Here is a 25,413-nt window from a genome sequence, read left to right as displayed (position 1 = left end):
CCCACTGGGTATGTCAAAAAAGACCTGGTGCCTCACTGAATCCTTTCAGTACAACAGACATTAATTATAATTAAACACAGACTGCCAGACCCTGGCTACACAGAGATTGCACATACCCTCAAAGCTGTCGCTTTACAAGTGAGATTAACAGATGCACAACTTATTATAACACAAGACACAACATTCACAGAAGCACAGTCAGGCTTGACTGGGCCTATGTGGGGGCTCCTCCTTGGAGGGGGCCTTCCAGCACAACATGTTAGTAGAATACTAAGGAAGGCCACTTCTGTCTGTAGTCCTAATACAGGGCCCAAAGTTCCCTGCAGTCTCACAGAATGAAGATGTGTCACCTTGTCTTTCTGGAACTCAGGTGAAACACTGCACAGCTAAGGCCTCCTTTTCCTCAGAGAAGCACGCAGGCAACAGACCTCCCAGAGGAAAAGAGAAGCTCCCCCTAAATAAGGGGTAGGGTGGTCTCATGTCCTTCAGGTCCTCTGGGAGAAGGGACTTCAAATCAATTTTCTGCTTATCTCGACAAATGACCTGAAAGAAAGCCTCTTCCTCTTACTAGCTGCAGTTTTAAGGAGTGTTAGAAGGTGTAAAAATTCAGAAGAAATGGCTGTCAGGAACTAAACTCTATCCCTACAAACTGATTTTAAAAAACCCCAGGCTCACAAAGATAATAAAAAATGCATTTAATAGCATGTCACATACAGCTTAAACGTGTCGTGAGTCTTCTTTTCTTCAGTGCGTTACAGGGATAAAGAAGAGAAGTTTCATTTGGAATGCAGTCAGACGCTAGGGATGGTGGTGGTGACTCTTGGTGCTCTCACACCACTAGAACTCTGTACTGAGGCATCGCTCAGGGGGCTGTGCCCTGTGCCAAGGCACGACGCGTCTGTCCAGGATACCATCTACGGCTTTAAGTCGAATCATATCCAAGTATTAACCAAAGAGTAAAATTTATTATTCACAAAACTAAAGTGGTTATTCATAAAGCTTACAAGAAAGTACAGCCTAGAACTAATGAGTTGAAAAACTAGTTTTAAAAATAAAAAAAATTACTGGACAGTTTGGAAAATGATATTATAAAACAAAGAAACCAATTGGCACAGTTTAACCACCTAATTTCTAAGTGCACTTTGTAATGTTCCTTGCAAGCTGCCACTTTTCCCAGGATAATGACAAAAAAGCTTCAGTCAGGTGTCACTGGCTTATGGTGACAAGTTTTTTTTTTGTTGTTTTTTGTTTTTTATTGCATTGCCAAGAGTGGATTTTTAAGAAAAAACACTACAAAGGTTTCAAAAACCCTATTTATTCTCTATCATCAAAAATAGCAACAGGGGGACTTATACAACTTTTCTGAGTACCCACCAGTCTATTTTTTTTCTTAAAAAAAATAGAAGTTAGTTAAAGAAAAATGATTTGGTTTTTAAAAAATAATGTAAGGAAACACTTAATCAGATAGCCCAAGGAGTCATCAGAAACATGTGTAGCAAGAAAGCGTCACTTGTGGCCCTCTCCGGCCTTTGCACGTCTTTTACTAAACTAGGAAGAGGAGGTACAGTACCAATGTGTCCCCAACCTGCTTGGATCGAATCGTTTTGTTTTGAAACCCATTATTGCTAAACCAGAGTGTTGACACTGAGAGCCGAGGAGTCCACTCATAGAGGATAAAATTGAGAGGCTGCTTCCGAGGACTGGATTTCCACCTGGGCCATTTTGAACTGAGTGCACTGCAGCCACTTGCGGAGGGCCACCAGGCCAGCACTGCTCTGGCCCGAGCCCGGCAGCGTCCTTAGGCTGTGATGGTTCACGTTGTTCTGAATGGCCTGGAGGCGAAGCTGGAGGCCGGCAGACAAGTGCTGTTAAGAAAGGGTACAAGGTCAGCTCCTTCCTGCTAGGCTTGGGCAGCCCAGGGGGCTCAACAGGGGCTGCTCTGTAGGCGGGGCTTACTCTGCTCATGGGTTCTGACTTGGAAAAGAGAAGCCCTCGAATCTGGCAATTCTCAGGGTGGGGGACATGGGACAGGCCCCCTTCTAGAGTCAACGTGGCCCAAGTCCATCAAATAATGACATGCCCATCTTGACTGACTCACTGTAACAGGAAGGCAAAACTGACAAACCCGCAACTGGGTTGACATATGCTTGTCCCAGACAGCTATTCACCACGTGGGCCTGGTATCATAGTGCCTGACTCTGCTACCAGACTCCCAGGTTCAAATGCTGGCCCCTCCAGGGGCAGCTCTGGAGCCTGGCTCATCAATCTGGGTCAGGGGTTCCTCCAGGGAGGGGTGGGGGGACAGTAACGCTTACTTCAGGGGGCTTCTGTAAAGCCCGAGGGAGTTAACAGAGCCTTTAGAGGACTTGTCACAGTGGGTGCCCGTTACAGTTTAATATTATTATAGTCTCTGTCCTCATGTCCTGGGACATGAAAAAGCTAGGCAGAAAGCTTTTCTTCCTTCTGCTAGCTTCTCAGCAAGTTCTACAGGCCTCTTCCAGCACTTTCTGGGATATGAAGTCACCACAGAGTGCCCTGAAGCAGAGGAACAGCGGCTCAGAATGCTCCCAGGAGCACAGGCTGCTCAACTTTCCACAGTGAAAACTAGTGCCTGGTATGAGATGAGGTCTCCAGCAGGGCACATGCCGGGCACCGCCAGTGGCCACGTATAGCCCTGTTGCCAGTCAGGACACAAAGGCTTCCAGCACTGTTGACAGCTGCCTGCCCTCTTTCTGTGCCTGGCAATTGGGTGGGGCTCCCTGTGACCCTCTTCCTTCCCCAACTGGGAGGAGAAATCCAGCTAGAGAGGTGCTGTCCTCTCCCCCGTCCTCCATACTCCTAGCATTGTGGATGGGGCTGGTCTTGATGCCAAGCCCCCATAACTACATCTGCTAGTCATGAAGTACTTTTGCCCTTAAAATTACAGAACATCACTCCAGGTGAGGCCTGGAATTGGGACCTAGATTTTGTTGGGGTCTTTCCCCTCCAGGCTGTGGGACCCTATTCAAGTCCATCTTCTTTTGGTCTTAAATGTCCTCATATGTAAAACAAGGGGAGAGGTTCCTTCTAGCTCAATTCTGTCATTCATTCAATGTTATTAATAGAATTTTGCCCATCACAGAAAATCAATCTTAGTGGTCAGGAAACATCACTGGATGTGCCTGGGATCAGATCCCATGGATATCCTCCAAGGACAGGATAGCTTTGGAGCCTGCATTCTAATCAGCAGACTGAGCCTTGCTCAGACCCAGGGATGCGCCCCCCACCTGCATCCTCATCAACAATGGGCAGAGGGACAGAGGCTCTTGCTGTTGCCCTCTGCCTGCAGGCCCCTTACCTGACCCACAGGGTCTCCTGCATTATCAGCCCTCTAAGACCAGAAGCGGGGTGAATTTCTCTTTCCTGACAGTAAGTGGAGCATCAACAATCACTATGAATGTTCTGATGTTCTCGGGAGAGAACAGATTCCAATGAACCCAGAGGTAACTTACCTTGATGTTCGACTGAATCATTGGCAACCACATAGGTATCAGCTGCACAGAGAGAGATAGAAGCCTCATTATTATTTTTCTCCATTTTCCCACACAAGCTTCCATGACTGCAAGGGAGCACAGTCCATGCTGGATCCTTTTAGTACCGTGTGCGGAAGCAGCCCCTGCTGTGCAGCTCTCTGTTACCAGTAAAATGTCTTTCTCAGGTCAAACCCCACTGAGACGGTGGCATTTGGAGGTTAATAAGCACCCCATGAATGCCTGAAACACACTTTAGAGCAAATGACTGATTGTCTCTTGAAAGCTACCAAGCACAGGAAATTAAATGTGTATTTACTTAATTAAGCCCTCACTTTGCTGAAATAGAATTTCCTCCATGGGATCTTTAGAACCAAGTCTGAGAGGAATGGGGACTCTACTAGCCTCTAATCATTAGGAGATATCACTGGGCAGCGAACAGAATGCTCTAGTAATAGAGAAGGACACCCCTGGAGTTGCTGGCTATGATTTGGAAGGGACAATACAGCAAGATGGAGCTGGTCATCTGTAAAATGTGGTTGTGCACACTGGCAAGCAGCAAGTCCCTGCTGGGGTGACTAGGCTCTGCTGTCCCTCTGATGTGGCCTCAGCCCCACGACTTCCAGGAGCAGCTTCCCTCTCTCTGCTCTGGGTCCTGATCACAGTCCAGTCTTTCAGATTATAAGTAAGCATTCATGGACTTGTCAAACCAGAAGTCCAGGACAGAACGCAACACTTCCCAGGTGGGTTCCACAGAAACCTGCTTGGGTGAGACTTCAATGACACGGGGCTATGAGCCAACAAGCATGGCAGAGCCAGCTTATTCCAGAGCCCCTCAGACCTTTAACAGGTCACGTGTCTTACCATCCCACCCCAAGTTCCTCCTGACCCTCCACTTGAACACAGAGTAGGATTGCTTTGGATTGAATCGTGTCCACAAAATTCACATTGTGCCTTGAAGTGGACCTTATCTGGAAATCGGTTGAAGATGTAGCTACTTAAGATGGGGTCATACTGAAGCAGGGTGGACCCCTAATCCAGTATGGCTGGCATCCTTATGAAGAGGGGAGACTGGACACACACTTAGGGAGACCACCACCTGAAGATGAAGGCAGAGACCCATAAGCCAAGGGATGTCAAAGATCTCCGGAGCTAGAAGGGAGGGGGGGAACCCAGGAAGAGCCAGCCCTTCCCAACCTCGCTCTCAGCCATGTGGTCTCCAGCACTGCAAGGGAACAGGCTTCTGCTGTTTTAAGTCACCCAGACTGAGACAGTTATGACAGAGGTTAATTCAAGGTACTCCAGGAAGCAAAGAGAAAGGCTGAGCATAGCTCTGAGGCAAGAGTGCACAGGACAATGAGGAGCAGGACAGACCAACATGACGCGGAAGGTGGGGCTCACAGGAGCATGTCATGACAAAGAGCTTAGAGAAGCAGAGGCCCTCAGATGACCTGAATGTCCTGTGAGGGAACCTGGGGTTTAATCCAGATCCACACAACTTCGGAAGAGGGGCACCCCCTTCATCACGAGCAGGGTCAGCCTCTGGGCATGGAGTGAGATTCTGACTGCAGAGGCACCTGTGATGGGCAAAGGATTAAAAAAATCAAAAAAACTGAGGTTTCGAGACTGGGAAAACTGGAGGAACCAAACAAAAGAATCAGGAGGAGAGCCTGCTGGGATAGGAGGAAAGATTAAATGGGCTCAAGAGTTCATCATCATGGTCACAGGCCATGGCCACTGGCCTCACTGGATGCATCGAAATACTCCCTTAAAAACAAACTTGCTTGAAGTGATAAATTGCATCTCTCTCTGTTTTTGTTTCCAAGACTAAATCTGGCTGTTATTCTACTTTTAACTTTCTTTTAATATATACAATTTGCTAATTTACTTCCATTGACATTTAGTCCTTGACACTCCTAAACACAGTGCTTATGCTGCAGTCAGCTACTACTCTATCTCTAACATAAATACTGTGTTTAGATATGGAGCAGGGTGTGTACCAAAAGATGTGACTGAACTAAAACAAAATATCAGAAAATCATACCCTCTCCATGCTTCACTTAGCCTGGAACTCTGATTTAAAAAAAACAAAACCTATGGGATTACAAAGGTTGGTGCCAGATAAGGCCATGCTTACTCTCTCTGGCCCTTAACAAGACTGCTCTGCTAGACATTCTAAATGGCAAAATATAACTAGTGAAACCATCTCCCCATGCAATGTCTGCATAGCAGAAAGTATGCCCCAGGGGTCCTAGGAAGTCAGTCTATAGACTCCAGCTGATTGTGACCATTTCTTGGAAGTGGGACCATATGACTAAATATTTGGGGGATACTTGAAATAACCTCCTACTAAAAATCCTGAGGGACTGGGGAAGGCAGGGGGGCTGGCCCTGGGTGGACATTGTTTCCAGTGCTGTCACTGGCACTAAGGGTACAGATAATGCAAGCAAGGAGAACAGTGATGTTGGTTATAAAAGGGTTTTTGTTCTCTTCCTACTGATGTAACATGTGACCATATAATTCTAAAATATGCCTGCAAGGAACCCTCGGGTTTGTGACTTAGAAATCACATGACTGAAGGCATCCATTAAAGCTCATCACTACTGAGAGCATTATATAACTCCATATTTCAGGAATGCTAATTTGACTTACTGAATAATGTTCATTTTAGTTCCCTTTTTGCTAGTGGTTTCTACAAAGCTGTCAGTAAGAATTAGATGTAACTTATTTGGGAAGCTGTAATGTTATAATAAAGCTGGCTGAGTTTTTTTCTTCTCTAAAAATGAAATCCAGGGAACTGATGAACATTTTTTAAAATGTGCAGTTTTTCACCAAAATAAAAGTGATATCTTTTCTCCTAACTTGACTTATGCTACAGAATAAATTGAAAACATCCTGCTTCATTGGACTGTATTCATTTCACCAATGCCTGGCCCTCACAATTAAAGATGGTAGTCAAAACATCTCTATCAGCCAAGATGGAGTAAAAAAAAAACCAGACTTATCCTGGAAGAACTAAAAAGTCCAGACAAACTATATGAAACAACGATTTTTCAGATATTGAGCAACAGGCAATGCAGGACAGAGAAACAAACAAGGTGAGTCCTACAAATATTCTAGTTCACTGCCTGGAGAGAGAAACCCAAGTGGAGCTCAGTGGTCTTCCTGGGTTAAGATGCAGGGGAGGTTCAAGGAGGCCAAGGTTAGATTTGCAGGGTAAAAGACTGGAAAGGAGAGATTTGCAGAGGAGAGGGGGAGGGAGGGAGAGAGAGAGAGAGAGAGAAAGAGAGAGACAGAGAGTGAGAAGGGGGGAGAGCCAGCCACAGATAAGCAAAGGGATCCCTTTCAGTCTTCAGGGAATATTAACCAATATATATAGGTAAGAAAACACCCAATATGGATGACAAAGCAATTCAAAATGATTAGAAAGAAAAATCCCTGGTGGTCACATAGGGCCAAGAATAGTTTTTGTTCCCACTAATCACAGTGGAAAAATCTTGTAATCACAGAACACTGTACTCATAAGGACAGTGGTGGTGCCATAGTAGTAGTGAGTAAATATTGGCCCTTAAGTTCTGCTTTTATCCACTTAACAAAACTTAGATGTAAACCCAAAAAGATGAAAATATTTGTAATTTAACTGTCACAAAATATGGCTCATGAGTATTTTATTTACTTATGTGAATTTAAAAACATATCCAGCACCCAATAAAGTCAAATTCACAATATCAAGAATCCAATAAAAAAATTACCAGGCATACAAAGCAACTCCTAGCAAAAACAAAACAAAACCTGATGTAATCCTTTGCATTTTATGAGATCACAATGGGATAAAATTAGAAATCAACACCAAGACAAACTATATAACTATATAAACTATATGAACACAAGGAAATTGAACAATACACTTTGAACAATGAATGAGTAACAGAAGAAATTAGGGAAGAAATTTAAATATTTTTAGAAGCAAACTAGAATAGTAGCACAATATAACCAGAACTTTGGGACACTATAAAGCAGTTCTAAGAAGAAAGTTTATGGCTAGGAATGCATGCATAAGAAAATCAGAAAGATCACAAATAACCTAAAGATGCATCATCTAAAGGCCCTAGAAAAACAAGAACAAACCAATTCCAAAAGCCAGCAGAAGGAAGAAAATAATTAAGATCAAAACCAAAATCAATGAAATACAGAATTTTTAAAAATACAAAGAATCAGTGAAGCACTGGCTCTTTGAAAAGATAAACAAGACTGATAAATCCTTAGGCAAACTAACCAAAAGAAAAAGAGAAGACTGAAAATAATAAAATTAGAGGTGAAAAGGAGATATTACCATAGACATCACAGAAATCCAGAAGATCATTATGGGCTATTATGGAAACTTATGTTAGAAAATCTGGAAGAAACCAATATGGTTTTATACACATATGATCTGCCAAAATTCTATCAAGAGGATATAGAAAATCTAAACAGACTAATAACAAGCAATGAGACTAGAACGGTAACAACAAAGCCTTCCAACAAAGAAAAGCTTGGGACTGAATTCTACAGGAGCTTTAAAGAAGAATTAGCATCAATGCTCCTCAATTATTCCATGAAACAGAAAGGGTGGAATACTTCCAAGTTCATTCTATGAAGCCATTACCACCTTCATACCAAAACCAGACAAGGACACAAGGACACATTAAAGAAAGAAAACTACATACCAATATCCCTGATGAACATAAATAAAATATAAGGAAATTGCAGTCAGCAACATCTTAAGAAGATTGTACATCATGGCCAGGTTGGTTTTACTCTAGGGATGCAAGAATCATTCAACATAGACGAATCACCACATAAATAGAATTAAGGACAAAAATCACAGTCATTTTAATAAATGCAACAAAACTCAGCACCTATTCATGAAAAAGATACTGAAGAAAGTAAGAATAGAAGAAACTTACCTCAATATCATAAAGGTTACATATGACAAACCCAAAGCCAACATCATAGAGAATGGGGAAAAACTGAAAGTATTTCCTCTAAAATCTCAAACAAGAAAGGATGTCTACTCTCACCACTCCTATATAATGTAGTACTGGAAATTCTAGCCAGAGCAATGAAGGGTGGAAACTTTGGAGGCAGAAGCTCTGGATCTTATGGTGGTGGGGGCCTATACTTTGCCAAACTATGAAACCAAGGTGGCTATGGTAGTTCCAGCAGCAGCAGTAGCTATGGCAGTGGCAGAAAGTTTTAATACTGCCAGGAAACAGCTTAGCAGGAGAGAAGAGCCAGAGAAGTGACAGGGAAGCTACAGGTTACAACAGATTTGTGAACTCAGACAAGCATAGTGGTGGCAGGGTCTAGCGCTACAAAGAAGACGTGGTTTAGACAATATTCATGTGTATGGGCAAAAAAACGAGGACTGTATTTGTGACTAATTGTATAACAGGTTATTTTAGTTTCTGTTCTGTGGAAAGTGTAAAGCATTCCAGCAAAGGGTTTTAATGTGGACTTTATCTTTTTTTTTTTTTTGCACCCATGCTGTTGATTGCTAAATGTAATAGTCGGATCATGATGCTGAATAAATGTGTCTTTTTAAAATAAATAAATAAATAAATAAACAAATAACCTATGGGTCAAAGATGAAGTCAACGTGGAAATTAGGATGTATCTGGAACTGAATGGAAGAGAAATATATCAAAATTTGGGGAAGTAGTTAAAGAAGTACTGAAAAGGAAATTTAGAGCACTAAATATGGCTGTCTGAAAAGGAGAAAATTCTCAAGTTAATGTATATCAAAAATTTGACTATAAAATCCTCAATTAACCCAAAAGAAGATAAAAAGAGAGTAGGGGACAAAGAACAGATGGGAAAGATAAAAAACAAGTAGCAAAATGGTATATTTAAACCCGACAGTATGATAAAACACAGTAAAAGAAAATGATCTAAAGATCCCAATTAAAACGTCAGTTGGATTTTTTAAACAAGTGACATCCAACTGCATATTGTCCATAAGAAGTATCCTTTAAGCTGGGCATGGTGATACATACCTGAATTCCAGCTACTTAAGTGGCTGAGGTACAAGGATTGCAAATGTAATGCCAGCCTCAGCAACTCTTCAAGACCATTTCAAAATTTTTAAAATAGTTTGTTTAAAGGGCTGGGAATAAAGCTCAGTGATAAAGTACCCTTAGGTTCAATCCCTAGTACTGCAAAAAATAAAAATAAAAAGAAGAGGAAGAAGAGGAAATGACGATGACAATTACAGACACTTTAAATATTAAGTACAAAGATAGATAGGTTAACACTTTAATAGTAAATAAAAAGACATAGGTTAAAAGTAAAAGGATGGGAAAAGATATATCATCATAACACTAAATAAAAGAAAGCTGGACTGTTGTATTAAACACTGCATAAAGTAACTTTTAAAGCGATAAAAGATTACCAAGGCTATAGAGGGACATTTCATAATTTCAATTCATTAAGAAAATATAACAGTCCTAAACATTTATGCACCTAGTAACAGAGTTTCAAATTACATGAAGCAAAAACTGATAGACCTGAAAAGAGAAATAAACAAATTCACAATTATAGAGATATTTCAATGCTCAATAATTGATATAACAGATAAAAGACGTAGAAGAAGGACATACAGAAGACTTGACTAGCACTATCTAAAAGTGTGAGCTAATTCATAAGAAATTCCATCCAACAATAGCAGACGACATATCCTTTTCTCGTACATACGGAGCATTTAGTAAAATAGATGATTCTGGGATATAAAACAACTCTAAAGAATTTTAAATGATTCAAACTATATAAAGTATATTCTCAGACTATATTGTATACAATTAGAAATACATAACAGAAAAGTCTCTGGAAATACCCAAACATTTAGAAACTAAATAATATACATCTAAATATTCAATAGTCCCCAAAAGAAAGCAAAAGTTAGAAGTTAGAAAGTGAATTGTCAACTGAATGAAAATGAGAAAAAACATACCAAATTGTGGTTGCAACTAAGCCAGTGATTTGAGGGAAATTTATAGTACTAATCATTTGTGTTAGAAAGTAGTCTGAAATAAATGAGTTCGATTTCCTCTTAAGAAGCCAGAAAAATAAGAGCAAATACAAATTTATCAGAAAGAAGAAAGTAATAAAGAACAGAAATCACTTAAACTGAAAACAACAGAGAAAAAACACGAGAATCAACCAGAATAGTTTTAAACTATCAAATACCAGGGCTGGGGATGTGGCTCAATGGTAGAACACTCAGCATGCATAAGGCCCTGGGTTCAATCCTCAAGACCACATAAAAAATAAAATAGATATTGTGTCTACCCACAACTAAAAAATATTTTTTTAAAAAACTATCATATAACTTTTTATTTTCAAATTTTATTTGTTTATTTATTTATTTGTTTGGTTTTTGTGGTGCTAGGGATGGAACCTAGGGATTTGCACATGCTAAGAAGGTACTCTAGCAGGGAGCCACACGCTCAACCCTAGTTGGGCTTTTAATTTCTTTTTTTACATCACTCAAATTGATAATCTCTAATCAGACAGATGAGGGAAAAATACAGTCATATATTGCCAATACCTGAAATTAAAGAGGTGACACAACTATTGACTCTACAAGTATCAAAATTATAATAGATATATTATGAACAATTTCTTGTCAATTTTCTACCATGATGAAATGAACAAATTCCCTGAAAGACACACAGTATCAAAGTTCAATCATGAATAGATACTAGTATAGCCCTCTATTAGTTTTAAATTTTTAATTTGTAATTCAAAATCTTCTGCAAAGAAAATACTAAGTCCAAGGGACTCCATGGGTAAATTCTACCACATATATGGGAGAAATACTACCAATTCTACACAAACATTTTCTGAAAACAAAAGAGGAAAATTTCCTCTTTTGGAATAACTCTATGAGACCATCATTATCTTGATACAAAAACAAAATATAGGCTTTACAAGAAAAGAAAATTATAGCCCAATATTCCTCATGAATATCCATGGAAAAATTAATTTTAAAAAAACTAGCACAAAATAGCCTCAAAAAAAAATAAAATACTTGGGAATCAATCTAACAAAAGAAGTGAAAGATCTCTACAATGAAAATTACAGAACACTAAAGAAAGAAATTAAAGAAGACCTTAGGAAATGGAAAGATCTCCCATGCTCTTGGATAGGCAGAATTAACAATGTCAAAATGGCCATACTACCAAAAGTGTAATACAGATTTAATGTAATTCCTATTAAAACTCCAATGACATTCTTCATAGAAATAGAAAAGGCAATCATGAATTCATTTGGAAAAATAAGAGGCCCAGAATAGCCAAAGCAATCCTCAGCAAGAAAAATGAAGCAGGAGGCATCACAATACTAGACCTTAAATTATACTACAGAGTCACAGTAACAAGAACAACATGGTATTGGCACCAAAACAACTACTAGACCAATGGTACAGAATACAAGACACATAAATATAGTTATCTCATACTAGTCCAAGGTGCCAAAAACATACATTGGAGAAAAAACAGCCTCCTCAACAAACAGTGCTGGGAAAACTAGAAATCCATATGTAGCAAAATGACATTAAACCCCTATTTCTTACCCTGCACAAAAAACAACTCAAAATAGATCAAGAACATAGGCACTAGAACTGAGACCCTGCACCTAACTAGAAGAAAAAGTAGGCCCAACTCTCCACCACAGCGGCTTAGGAACTTATTTCCCTAAAAAGACTCCTAAAGCACAAGAAGTAAAATCAAGAATCAATAAATAGGATGGAATCAAACTAAAAAGCTTCTTCACAGCAAAGGAAACAATCAAGAACATGAAGAAAGATCCTACAGAATGGGAGAAAATCTTTGCTACCTGCACCTCAGATACAGCATTAGTCTCCAGGATATATAAAGAACTCAAAAAATTTAACACCAAAAACAAAACAAACAAATAACCTAATCAATAAATGGGCAAAGGAACTGAGCAGGCACTGCACTTCAACAAAAAGATGAAAAAACTGTTTGACATCTCTAGCAATTAGAGAAATGCAAATCAAAACTACACTAGAATGGCAATTATGAAGAATGTAAGCAACAATAAGTGCTGGTAAGGATGTGGGGGAAAAGGTTCACTCATACGTTGATGGTGAGAATGAAAATTGATACAACCATTAGGGAAAGCAGAATAGAGAGTCCCCAGAAAATTTGGAATGGAACCACCATTTGACCCAGCTATTCCACTTCTCGGTTTATACCCAAAGGACTTAAAATCAGCATACTACAGTGACACAGTCACATCAATGTTTATAGCAGCTCAATCACAATAGCTAAGCTATGGAACCAACCTAGGTGCCCTTCAACAGATGAATGGATGAAGAAAATGTGGTACGTATATGCAACAGAATATTACTAGACCATAAAGAAGAGTGAAATTATGGCATTTGCCAGTAATGGATGGAACTAGAGAATATTATGCTAAGCAAAATAAGCCAATTTCAAAGAACTAAAGGCACTCAGAATTTCTCTGATATGTGGATGCTAATTCACAATAAGAGGTCGGGGAAGAATAGAGGTCATTTGAACTAGACAGAGGTGAGTGAATGGAGGGGAGGGGTATGAGGGTAGGAATAATAATAGAATGAACCCCACAATATTACCCCATGTGCCTATATGATTACATGACCTGTGTAACTCTACATCATGTACAACCAGATGAATGAGAAGTTATACTCCATTTATGTATGATGTGTCAAAGTGCATTCTACAGTCATGTATAACTAATTAGAACAAATAAAAAATATATTTTAAAAAACTAGCAAATTGAATCCAGCAAGATATAAAAAGGATAATATATCATGGCCAAGTATAGTTTGTCTTAGGAATACAGGTTGCTTTAATATTTTTAAGTCAATCAATGAAACTCACCATTTTAACAGTTGATAGATAACATTCCTACCATAATTTCAGTGGGTGTAGGAAAAGCATTTGAAAAATCCAACATCCATTCCTAGAAAAAGTTCTAGCAAAGTAGGAATAGAAAACAACCCTACTCAGTTTGATAAAGGTTATCTATGAAAAACTATAAGCTAACATTTATATTTAATAATGAAAAACCAGATGCTTTCTTCATAGGATCAAGAACAAGGAAAGTTTTACTGCTGTCACTACTTCTATTCAACTTGTACTGGGGGATTCTAACCAGAGTAATCAAATGAGAAAAAGAAATGAAAGGTATAAATATTGAAAAAGAAGAGGGAAAAATGTGACCCCTTCTGCACATGACATGATTATCTACATAGAAAATCTCATGAAGTCTACTTAAAAGCAATGAGAACTGATAAATGAGTTTAATAAGTTTCAGGATAGAGGATCAATAAAAACAATCAGCTGTATTCCTAAGTACTAGTAATTACAACGAGAAATTTAAGTGAATCCAGTGGCTTGGGAGACTGAGGCAGAAGGATTGTAAGTTCCAGGCCAGCCTCAGCAACTTATCAAGTCTCTAAGCAGCTTAGTGGATCCTATATCAAAGTAAAAAATTAAAAGGTCTTGGGATATGGCTCAGAGGTTAAGTGCCCCTGGATTCAATCCACAGTACCAAAAAAGGAAGGAAGGAGAGAAGGAAGGAAGGCAGGCAGAGGTGAGTGAAGGAGGGGGAGGGAGTATGAAGGAAGGAAGGATGGAAGGAAGAAAGGAAGGAAGGAAAGAAGGAAGAAAGGAAATAAACTAAAGTATAAAAAATCATTATAATAGCATAAAAATAAGATAAACTTCACAGAAGTATGCTAGGCCTGTATATGAAAAACAACAAAATATTTCTGAGGAAAAAGAAGACACATATAAATGGAGATATATAATGCATTTATGGATCAAAAGACTGAATATTGTTAAGATCTCAGTTTTCCTCAATCTGATCTAAAGACCCATGCCATTCTTAAGAAATTCTCAGTAGTCTTTTTGTAAAAAATAACAAACTGATTTTTTAATTGATCTAGAAATGGAAAGAACCTATAAAAGTCAAAACAACTTTGAAAAGATTAATGAATTTAGAAGACTAACACTACTTCATTTCAAAGCATATTATAATGCTATAGTGATCTAGACTGTGGCATAAAGAAACCAATGGATCAATATTGGAAATTCAGAAATAGAACCATACAAATATGGTCAACTGCTTTCTGACAAAAGTGCAAAGACAAATCAAAGGAGAAAAAAATGGTATTTTTAACAATGATGATGGAATAACTGCATACCATATGCATAAAAAAGTACCTATATCTTATCTCACATCATACATAAAAGTTGGAGTAGTCAAACTTTTTTAAAAAATACAACATCAGAAACATGACTGACAAAAGAGTTTTAATAATAATACTTCATCAAACTCAAAAACTTCTTCTCTTCACAAGACACTTTTGAGACAAACCACAGGGAAAAAATCTTTGCAGATCACATGTCTGACAAAAGATTTGTATCACAACATTCAATAATAGGGAAAAAACTCAACCCCATAAAAACTGCGCAAATAATTAACAGATAATTCATCAAGCAGCTATTTGAATAGCCAATAAGCAAATGAAAAGATGCTTAACAAAATTTCAACAGGGAGATACCAGTACATAGCTCTAATACTATAGACTGACTCTACCAAGGGCTGATTGACAAAGATGTAGAGGGCATGGAATGTTCATACACTGGGAGTGTGAACATAACAGGACACAAAAACTTTGGAAAACAATTGGCTATTTCTTAAAAAGTTAAACATATTACAATACACAGGCCAGAAATTTCACTTTAGGTATTTACCCAACATACATGAAAGTATATATGAACACAAGGACTTAATATGTAAATATTCATAGAAGTTTTATTGGAAACACATCAGATGTTCATTAACTGAAGAATGGATTAAAAACTAGCTTTATCCATACAATGGATAATACTCAGAAATAAAAAGTAATGGCTGAAGAGGGGTTTCAAGATGGTGGAATAGAAGAGGTCACTTTCCTGGCTCCTCTGTGGTGTGAAACCAAGAAAGCAGGCAGGCAACTTCTCATCAAGTAAAGTACTGGAAACATTCAGGGACACTATAAATTCACAGGGTAGAAACTCTACTGCCTCAGATCCATACTGTTAGATGGGTAGACACACAAACAACATGAAAAAGCAAGGGAAAAAACTGCGCCAAACAAACCACCCCAAACAAACCAAGATACTGCAATAACAGAATCCACCAATACCACAGTGGAAGAAATGACAGAGAAGGAGTTTAGAATGTACATCATTGAACTGATCTGCAAAGTAAAGGATGGTTTAAGGAGTAAAGTCAGAGAGAAAATAGAGGAAGTGAAAGATCACTTCAATAAAGAGACAGAAAAAATACCAAGCAGAAATTCTCAAAATGAAGGAATCAATAAACCAAATTAAAAAATTCAATTGAACATCACCAACAGACTAGATCACTTGAAGACAGAGTTTCAGATAATGAAGACAAAATATATAATTTTGAAAACAAAGTTGACTGTGGAGAAAAGATGTTAAGAGACCATGAACAGAACTTCCAAAAAACATGGAATAATGTGAAAAGACCAAAGTAAAGATTTACTGGGATAAATGAAGCTCAGAGATATAAATGAAAGGAATACAAAATCTTTTCAGTGACATAATATCAGAAAATTTCCCAAACCTAAAGAATGAAATGGAAAATCAAATACAGGATGCTTATATGATCCCACATAAGCAAAATTACAAGGAGATCCACACCAAGGCACATTATTATGAAAATGCCTAAGATACAGAATACAGATAGAAGTTTAAAGGCTGCCAGAGAAAATGACAGGTAACATATAGAAGAAAACCAATCTGGATAGCAGTTATTGGCTCAGCCCAAACCCTCAAAGCTAGGTGGTCTTGGAATAATATATATACTATAATATATACTATAATATGATGATGAAATAAAAACCTTCCATGATTAAAAAAATGTTAAAAGAATTCACAACTAAAAAGCCTGCACTACAAAACATACCCAATAAGCTATTTCATGAAGAAGAAATGAAAAACAAAAGTGAAAACTAGCAAAGGAAGGAACTACACTAAAAGAATAGTGAATCAATGGAGAAACTAATTCAAATTAAAATCCACAAATAAATCAAAATAACAGGGAATAAAAATCATCTCTCAATAATAACATTGAATAAAAATGGCCTAAATTCATCAATCAAAAGACGTAGACTGGCCTATTGGATTAAAAAAACAAGACCCAACAATATGCTGTCTCTAAGAGACTCACCTCAAAGGCAAAGACATTCACAGACTGAACTTAAAAGGATAGAAAAACACATGGATCTCATAAACAAGCAGGGGTTTCTATCTTCATATCAGATAGAGTAGACTTCAAGTCAAAATTAATCAAAAGGGACAAAAAAGAACATTTCATACTGCTTAAGGGAATTATGCATCAACACGACATAACAATCATAAATATTTATGCTCTAAAGAATGACTCATCGACATATATCAAACAAACCCCTCTCAATTTTAAGAAGTAAATAGACCACACACAATAATACTGGGTAACTTCAACACACCTCTCTCACCACTGGATAGATCCTGCAAACAAAAGCTAAATAAAGAAGCTATAGAACTAAAAAAATATAATTAATAATTTAGACTTAAGAGACATATATAGATTATTTCATCTATCAATGACTGAATACACTTTCTTCTCAGCAGCATATGGATCCTAATCTAAAACAGACCATATCTTAGGCCACAAAGCAACTCTTGGCAAATACAAAAAAAAAAAAAAAAAAAAAAAAAATAGAATACCTTACATTCTTTCAGATCATAATTGAGTGAAATTAAAAGTAAATGATAAAATAAAACATAGAAGCTACTCTAACACCTGGAGACTAAATAATACACTATTGAATGATAAATGGATAGCAGAAGAAATCAGGGATGAAATAAAAAGTACTTAGAGGTAAATGAGAACAGTAATACAACATATCAAAATCTCTGGGACATTTTGAAGGCAGTGCTAAGAAGAAAGTTCACTGCACTGAGCTCATTCACTGAAAGAATAGAACATCAACAAATGAATAACCTAACATTATATCTCAAAACCCTAGAAAAAGAAGAAAAAATTAATATCAAAACAGAAGATAGGAAATAACTTAAATCAAAGCTCAAATCAAAGAAACTGAAACAGAAGAAACAATCCAAAAACAAGCAACAAAACAAAAAGTTCGTTCTTTGAAAAAAATGAATAAAATTGATAAACCCTTAGCCAAGCTAACAAAGAGAAAGAGAAAATTCAAATTACTAAAATTCACAATGGAAAAGGAAATGTCACAGTGGATGCTGCTGAAATACAAACAATAATCAGAACCTATTTTGAAAATTTATATTCTAATAAAATGGAAAATCTTGAAGACATTGACAAATTTCTAGAGACTTATGACCTATCCAAATTGAATCAGGAGGACATAGAAAATGTAAACAGATTGATTTCAAGCAATGAAATTGAAGATGCCATCAAAAGCCTACCAAGAAGGAAAAACCCAGGACCAAATGAATTCTCAGATGAGTTCTACCAGACCTTCAAAGAAGAACTAACACCAATCCACCTCAAATTATTCCATGAAATAGAAAAGAAGGGAATACTTCCAAACTCATTCTAAGAAGCTAGTATCATCCAGATACCAAAACCAGACAGACACATCAAGGAAAGAAAATTTCAGACCAATATCCCTGATGAACATAGATGCAAAAATTCTTAATAAAATACTGACAAAACACATGTAAAAGTATATTAAAAAGATCGTACAACATGATCAAGTGAGTCCATCCCAGGGATGCATCGTACAGAAATCAATTAACCTAATTCATCGCATAAATAGACTTAAAGACAAGAAGCACATGATTATCTCAGAAAATGCAGAAAAAGCATTTGACAAAATTCAGTATCCATCCATGTTCAAAACACTAGAAAAACTAGGGATAGAGGAATATACCTTAATATTAAAAGCTATATATGCTAAACCCAAGACCAATATCATCCTAAATGGAGAAAAACTGAAAGCATTCCCTCTAAAAACTGGAAGAGAGGAATGCCCTCTTTCACCACTTCTCTTCATCATAGTCCTGGAAACTCTAGTCGGAGCAATTAGAAGGAAGAAATTAAAAGGATAATAGGAAAAGAAGAGCTCACACCATTCCTATTTGCTGATGCATGATTCTATATTTATAAGACCTAAAAAACTATACCAGAAAACTTCTAGAACTCATAAATGAATTCAGCAAAGTGACAGGATATAAAATTATACCCATAAATCAATTGTGTTCCTATACATCAGTGATGAATCAACTGAAAGAGAAATTAGGGAAACTATCTCATTCCCAATAGCTTCAAAGACAATAAAATATTTGGAAATTGATCTAACAAAAGAAGTGAAACACCTCTACAGTGAAAACTACAGAACACTAAAGAAAGAAATTGAAGAATATCTTAGGAAATGGAAATATCTCCCATGCTCTTGGATAGGCAGAATTAATATGTCAAAATGGCCATACTATCAAAAGTGCTACATGGATTTAATGCAATTCTTATTAAGGTTCCAATGATGTTCTTCACAGAAATAGAAAAAGTAGTCATGGAATTCATTTGGAAAAATAAGGCCCCAGAATAGCCAAAGTAATCCTCAGCAAGAAAATGAATCAGGAGGCATCATAAAACCAGATCTTAAATTATACTACAGAGCTATAGTAACATAAACAGCATGGTATTGGTATCAAAACAGACTTGAAGACCAATGGTACAGAATAGAAGACACAGAGACAAACCCACATAAATATAGTTATTTATAGTTTTAGTCAGCTTTTTCGCTGCTGTGACTAAATGATCGGTCCAGCACAATTATAAAAGAAGAAAGATTTATTTGAGGTCGCTCCATTCCTTGGGGCTCGAGGTGAGGCAGAACACCATGGTGGAAGAGGTGGCAGAGGGAAGCAGCTCACATCATCAGGAAGCAGAGAGAGAGAGTCTCCACTTTCCAGATGTAAAATATATACCCTAAAGCCATGCCTCAATTCCAATCTCCTCCAGCCACACCCAATCACTTCAATTAATCCCACCAGGGATTGAGGTAAGACCCTTACAACCCAATCATTTCTCCTCTGAATCTTCCTGCATTATCTCACATGTGGGCTTTTTGGGGACACCTCACATCCAAACCATAACATATCTCATACAAGACAAAGGCACCATAAACATACATTGGAAAAAAGAGAGCCTGTTCAACAAATGGTGCTGGGAAAACTGGAAATCCATATGTAATAAAATAAAATTAGACCACTATCTCTCCCCCTGCATAAAACTCAACTATGAGTGGGTCAAGGGCCTAGGCATTACACTGGAGACCCTGCACCTACTAGAAGAAAAAGTAGGCCCAACTCTCCATCATGTCAGCTTAGGAACCAAATTCTTCAACAAGACTCCAAAAGTGCAAGAAATAAAATGAAGAATCAATAAATTATTACCTCATGTACATATATGACAACATGATCGATGTGATCCTACAATATGCATAATCAGAAAAATGAGAGATATTACTCCATTTATGTATGATCTATCAAAATGTATAAATGCATTCTACTGTCATGTATAACACATTAGAATAAATTTTTATAAAAAAATTTTAAAGAATCAATAAATGGATGGTACCAAACTAGAAAGTTTCTTCACAGCAAAGGAAACAATCAAGAACATGAAGAGACAGCCTATGGAATGGGAGAAAATCTTTGCTACCTGCACCTCAGATAGAACATTATTAATAAGACACATAAAAAACTCAAAAAACCAAATAATCTAATCAATAAATAGGCAAAGGAGCTGAACATGCACTTCACAGAAGAAATATGAATGGTCAACAAATATATGAAAAACTGTTCAACATCACTAGCAATTAGAGAAATGCAAATTAAAACTACACTGAGACCAGGCACAGTGGCACACATCTGTAATCTCAGCTGCTCAGGAGGCTGAGGCAGGAGGATCCTGAGTTCAAAGTCAGCCTCAGCATGAGCAAGGTACTAAGCAACTCAGTGGGACCCTGTCTCTGAATAAAATACAAAACAGGGCTAGGGATGTGGTTCACTGGTTGGGTGACCCTGACTGAGTTCAATCCTTGGTACCTTCACTCTGAGGAAAACAAAAACAAAAAAACCTACACTGAGATTTCATTTCACTCCAGTCAGAATGGCAATCATCAAGGATACAAGTATCAATAAGTGGTGGCAAGGATATGGGGAAAAAGGTACACTCACACATTGCTGGTGGGACTTCTAATTAATTCAACCACTCTGGAAAGCAGCATGGAGATTCCTCAGAAAAGTTGGAATGGAAACACCATTTGACCCAGTTATCCTACTCCTCAGCATATATATACCCATAGGACTTAAAATCAGCATACTATAGTGACATGGTCATATCAACATATGGAACCAACCTTAGATGAATGGATAAAGAAAATGTGGTACATATACACAATGAAATATTACCCAGCCTTAAAGAAGAATGAAATTATGGCATTTGCTAATAAATGGATGGAGCTGGAGACTATTATGCTATGTGAAATAAGCCAATCCAAAACCCCAAAGACTGAATATTCTCTCTGATATGCAGATGCTGACCCACAAAAGGTGGGGGAGAAGTGAAGGTGTAGGGGGAAGGGATGGGGGATGGGAAGGACAGTAGAATGAATCCTACATAAGTTTCATATATGTTCATACATGAATACATGACCAATGTAATTCCACATCATGTACAACCACAAGAATAGGAAGTTATACTCCATGTAAGTATGATATTTCAAAATACATTCTACTGTCATACATAACTAAAAAGAACAAACAAAAAAGAATAAAAAAAGTTGGGCTGGGGTTGTGGCTCAGTGGTAGAGTGCTTGCTTGGCACTGGGTTTGATTCTCAGCACCACATTTAAAAAAAATGAATAAATGAATAAAATAAAGGTCCATCAGCATCTAAAAAATGTTTTTAAAAAGTAATGGCCTATCCTTATATGCAAAAGCATGGATTAATTGCAAAGCCATTATTATGAGAAGAAGAAAGCAGAAATATACAAGCATAGTATGAACTACTTATAAAATAGTTTAAAAAGTATAAACTAGCCTATGTGACAGAAAGCAGAACAGTAGTTGCCTGGGGTCAGGAAGTGGTAAATGGAAGGATTATAAATTAGTAAAAGAAAACTTTGGGGGGCAAAAAAATGTTCACTATCTTGATTGTGGTGATGGGTTTTTGGGAGTAATATATGTCAAGATTTAACAAAATATAGTATTTAAATATATACAGTTTGCCATATGTAAATTACACTTCAATGAAATGATAAAAAATCGCACCAGGCAGACGCATCCAACTGTCAGTCACGGGGTTTCTCTAACAGCACTGACTCTTGCTGCTGAGCTAGACAAAACACATCTCTATACCAGTTCTGGTAACAGTCAAGTTTTCCCTGAAAATGGGCTGCTTTTCTTCAGTACAGCATGAGTTAGCATGAAAAGTACCTTTAACCAAGAGTGGAATTAACCAAGAAGTAAAACAGCAAGTTAGAAGGTTCTGAAATGATGCATTCTGGCAAGTGGCAGCCAGAATAATAGGACGCAGAAGAGGAGAGGAGAAAATAAGAGGAGGACAGAAGAATGACCAGTGAGACACAGGCAGAATGATGCAAGGGACAGGATACGATAATGAGTAAGAAAGATAAAGGAGTGAGAACCCAGTTCTACTTTACTTTCTGATTATGCGCCACACTAGTCTGTTTCTGATGTCTCTGGGTAGATGACATGTGCTTGGGTTATTATATGTTGTATACTGACTTAATATAATAATATTTAAAATAAAATTAATTTATCTTAGAGAAAAGCACCAGATATCAGGTCAGACAATCACAGACTATTTTCCTTGTTTTTCCAGATATCTGTCACAAAGTGAAGTACCACCAACCAATTTATGCTACAATAGGGTCATTTTCAGATCAATGTTCCCAGCAATACTTTCATTCCTGTGCACATGCAGTCATGGTCTGACATGGTACAGTTGGTCATAGTGGTAGAACAAGAGCAAAATTAACAAGAACCATTTGGTAAAAGGTTGGTACAGAAGTTTAAATCCTCCAGCCCCAACTCTAAATGTTAAAACTAAATCCATTTTATTTTCTTCCTTGTAACATACATTTGAAATAAATCCACATTTGTTTTTAGAAATATGAAATGGTCTATAAAAAATCATAAGTGTCCTACCTTGACAAAAATGGTTGAATTGCATTCTTGCAATGCCTCCATTAAACTAATCACATGGAGACACACCATCTCTACCATCTGAAACAACAAACACCAAAGTCAGTTCCACTCCCAGCAACATGGAAACCCCATGAACTAGTCCACAGTCACAGTGCCTGATGTCCCTGTGCCTAGGAAGGCTTTCTGCATAATGGGCACAGGGGACCATAGAGAGTGATGTCCATTCACTTCTAAAATTCAAACAGGAAACGGAATTTAAAAACCCTCCAGAGATCTTAGAATTGTCATTCCTTTCTCACCTAACTCAAGGCTGCAGAGGGTACTCAGTCACTGACCTCACTAATCTGCACAGCCTAAGACTCACACCAGAGCACAAAGGGCTTTGCCTTCTTCATTCTGGAATAGAGAACTCTGGGCTTAGGTAATTTTCTCCACCTTGATCCTGTCTTCACTGTTCCCCACTGGAAATGGCTGTTTAACTTACTGCAGATCTGACTCTGAGGCTTTGTTCTCTATAGAACAAGGGAGCCATGAAATGTTCCAAAGCACAATGGAGAAGACATCCCTCATCAGAAATGCCAGAGGCTGGGTCTTGAACACTCCAGATAGATTTATATTGTTTGACAAGGTTTTCAGAATAAAATTAATTCAAATTCATTTGAAACATCATTTGTAAAAAAATTCACTGGCAACACATTCATTTATACGTTGGAATCAAAACCTAATGACAACAGAAGGAAAGTTTTAATATCGAGATTAAAGTGTAAGGTCCCAGTTTCACTGCTTTTAAAATAACAGAGTAGAATGCTTGCTGTCCAGGTTCTCCTCTAACCCTAGAATCTGTGATCCAATGAATGTCATTATCCTGAGCTCAAAGAACTGTTTGTAAACCCTAACATTTTCATGTAACATCATTTACATTGAACTAAAACCTCTCCCTCACTATAAAACTGTAACATGTGCTTCTCTAAAGAAATGGCTTAACTGAAGGAAATACATAATCCCCTTTTTAACTAGAGCTAAAGGAAAATATTTCCTAGACTAATATTCAATCAATTAAAAAATCATGTCCCAAATGCCTTTTGTGCACAGTGCAGTGATAGTAGCTGGCACACTGGAATCATCAGAGTGCCAGTCCACTGGTGCTTGCACTGGTGCAAGACACTGGCTGCTGCCTTCCCAGCTGAGCAGCCTCATCTAGCATAGCAACAGGACCGAAGGACTCCTTGGGATTCCTCCCATCCACCCACCAACTGACTACGTGAGGACCAACCTCATTCAATGAAGTACGCTCAGGCTAACCATTCCCCGGATATTTTCCATGCAGTCTGGAGCAGCCCCTCTCAAGGTGAACCATATACAGTAAAACGGATTTGAAAACTGGGGAGCAGTTTGAAAATCACTTACAGGGCAACACAAAAGGCGAGGATCTTTTGGGCTAAGGAGAATGAACCCCTAGGGTCAGTCTGTTCTTAAACCACCATAAAAAAGATGACCTAATTGGCTATGGTTTTCCTAAATTGTTTTGGAATCCAAAAATCGTATTAATCTCCCTCCTAACTCCCTGACTTTATGGCACCAAAACACCTTAAAGGTAGAAATTACATATAAAGTTCATTTGGTGTTAGGCAGAAACAACAAAAATTGTGTGCTTTTTACTTGTTTGGGTTTCTAAATACTTATGGTCTATAACATGATGTTTTGATACATATATATATATATAATGTGGAATGACTAAGTGAAGATATTTACGTATGCGTTACTTGTTTGCTTTATTTGATGAGAACACTTCAAATATACCTCTAAGCAATTTTCAAGTGTCACCATGAAATACAACAGATTTCTTGACTACTGTTTGTTTTGTTTTCAACCAAAATTCTTATGAAATCGAATGTCCATCTTATAACAAAATAAATCCCTGATGCATGTACATAATCTGAAAACTGAGATCCGTAGAAGAACAGGTGTCAGGAGGGACTGAGTGCGGTCCAGACATTTTGAGGCTGCACCCAGAGGGGAGTCTGCGAACTCACCACTTTGTTATGGGCCATTAGCTGGAGGATGCTGGGTGTCACCCTACTCCAAAACTCTAGTGCTGTCAGTATCGCCGTGAAGCTGAATTCGTTCTGATTTTGGACACTTGTAGCTATGGCACTTTGTTCACAGTATACCGTCCAGAGCTGAGCAAAGATGAACGCGTGGAAGAGGGAGCACATGTGGAGCACGGAGGTCTGGAGAGGAGAACACAGGGCGCTGCTGCGTGCCCCTGGCCGCCTTGCCAGGGAGCACAGCCCATGCACACAGGAGTTATCTCAGTTACAAACTCATGACTCATTGCCTTAGAACAGTCTGCTCTTCCTTGCAGGTGGGAGTCTGCTCGGAGAACAAAGCCTCTTTTCCAAGACAGGGCACCTTCGTTAGCAGAACAGATCTGCCCACCCTCCTTGCTCTTTAATGAAATTGACATTCCTATCGCTAAACCACATCAGGAAGAATAATCATTCTACTGGTTTAGAATGTTCCCTGATCTGTAAAATGGGGATGACTGTAGCCTGCTCCAAGAAGCGGAGTTAGGAATA

General features: G+C 38.0%; 1 protein-coding gene across 1 annotated transcript in view; it reads right to left on the bottom strand.

Annotated features, from left to right (window-relative positions):
* Positions 1 to 421: 421 nt before the first annotated feature.
* The window catches only part of Unc79 (unc-79 homolog, NALCN channel complex subunit), a 252,433-nt gene continuing 227,441 nt past the window's right edge, over positions 422 to 25,413 (bottom strand). The window contains 4 exon segments of the mRNA XM_047541641.1: positions 422 to 1,865; positions 3,492 to 3,533; positions 22,835 to 22,912; positions 24,868 to 25,065. Coding sequence (XP_047397597.1) covers positions 1,665 to 1,865; positions 3,492 to 3,533; positions 22,835 to 22,912; positions 24,868 to 25,065 — 519 coding nt within the window. The 3' untranslated portion in view covers positions 422 to 1,664.

The sequence above is a fragment of the Sciurus carolinensis genome, chromosome 2, assembly GCF_902686445.1.
Source record: "Sciurus carolinensis chromosome 2, mSciCar1.2, whole genome shotgun sequence".
Taxonomy (NCBI): Eukaryota; Metazoa; Chordata; class Mammalia; order Rodentia; family Sciuridae; genus Sciurus; species Sciurus carolinensis.
The sequence above is the reverse complement of the archived record's forward strand: the minus strand, read 5'-3'. Positions and strand labels throughout refer to the sequence as shown.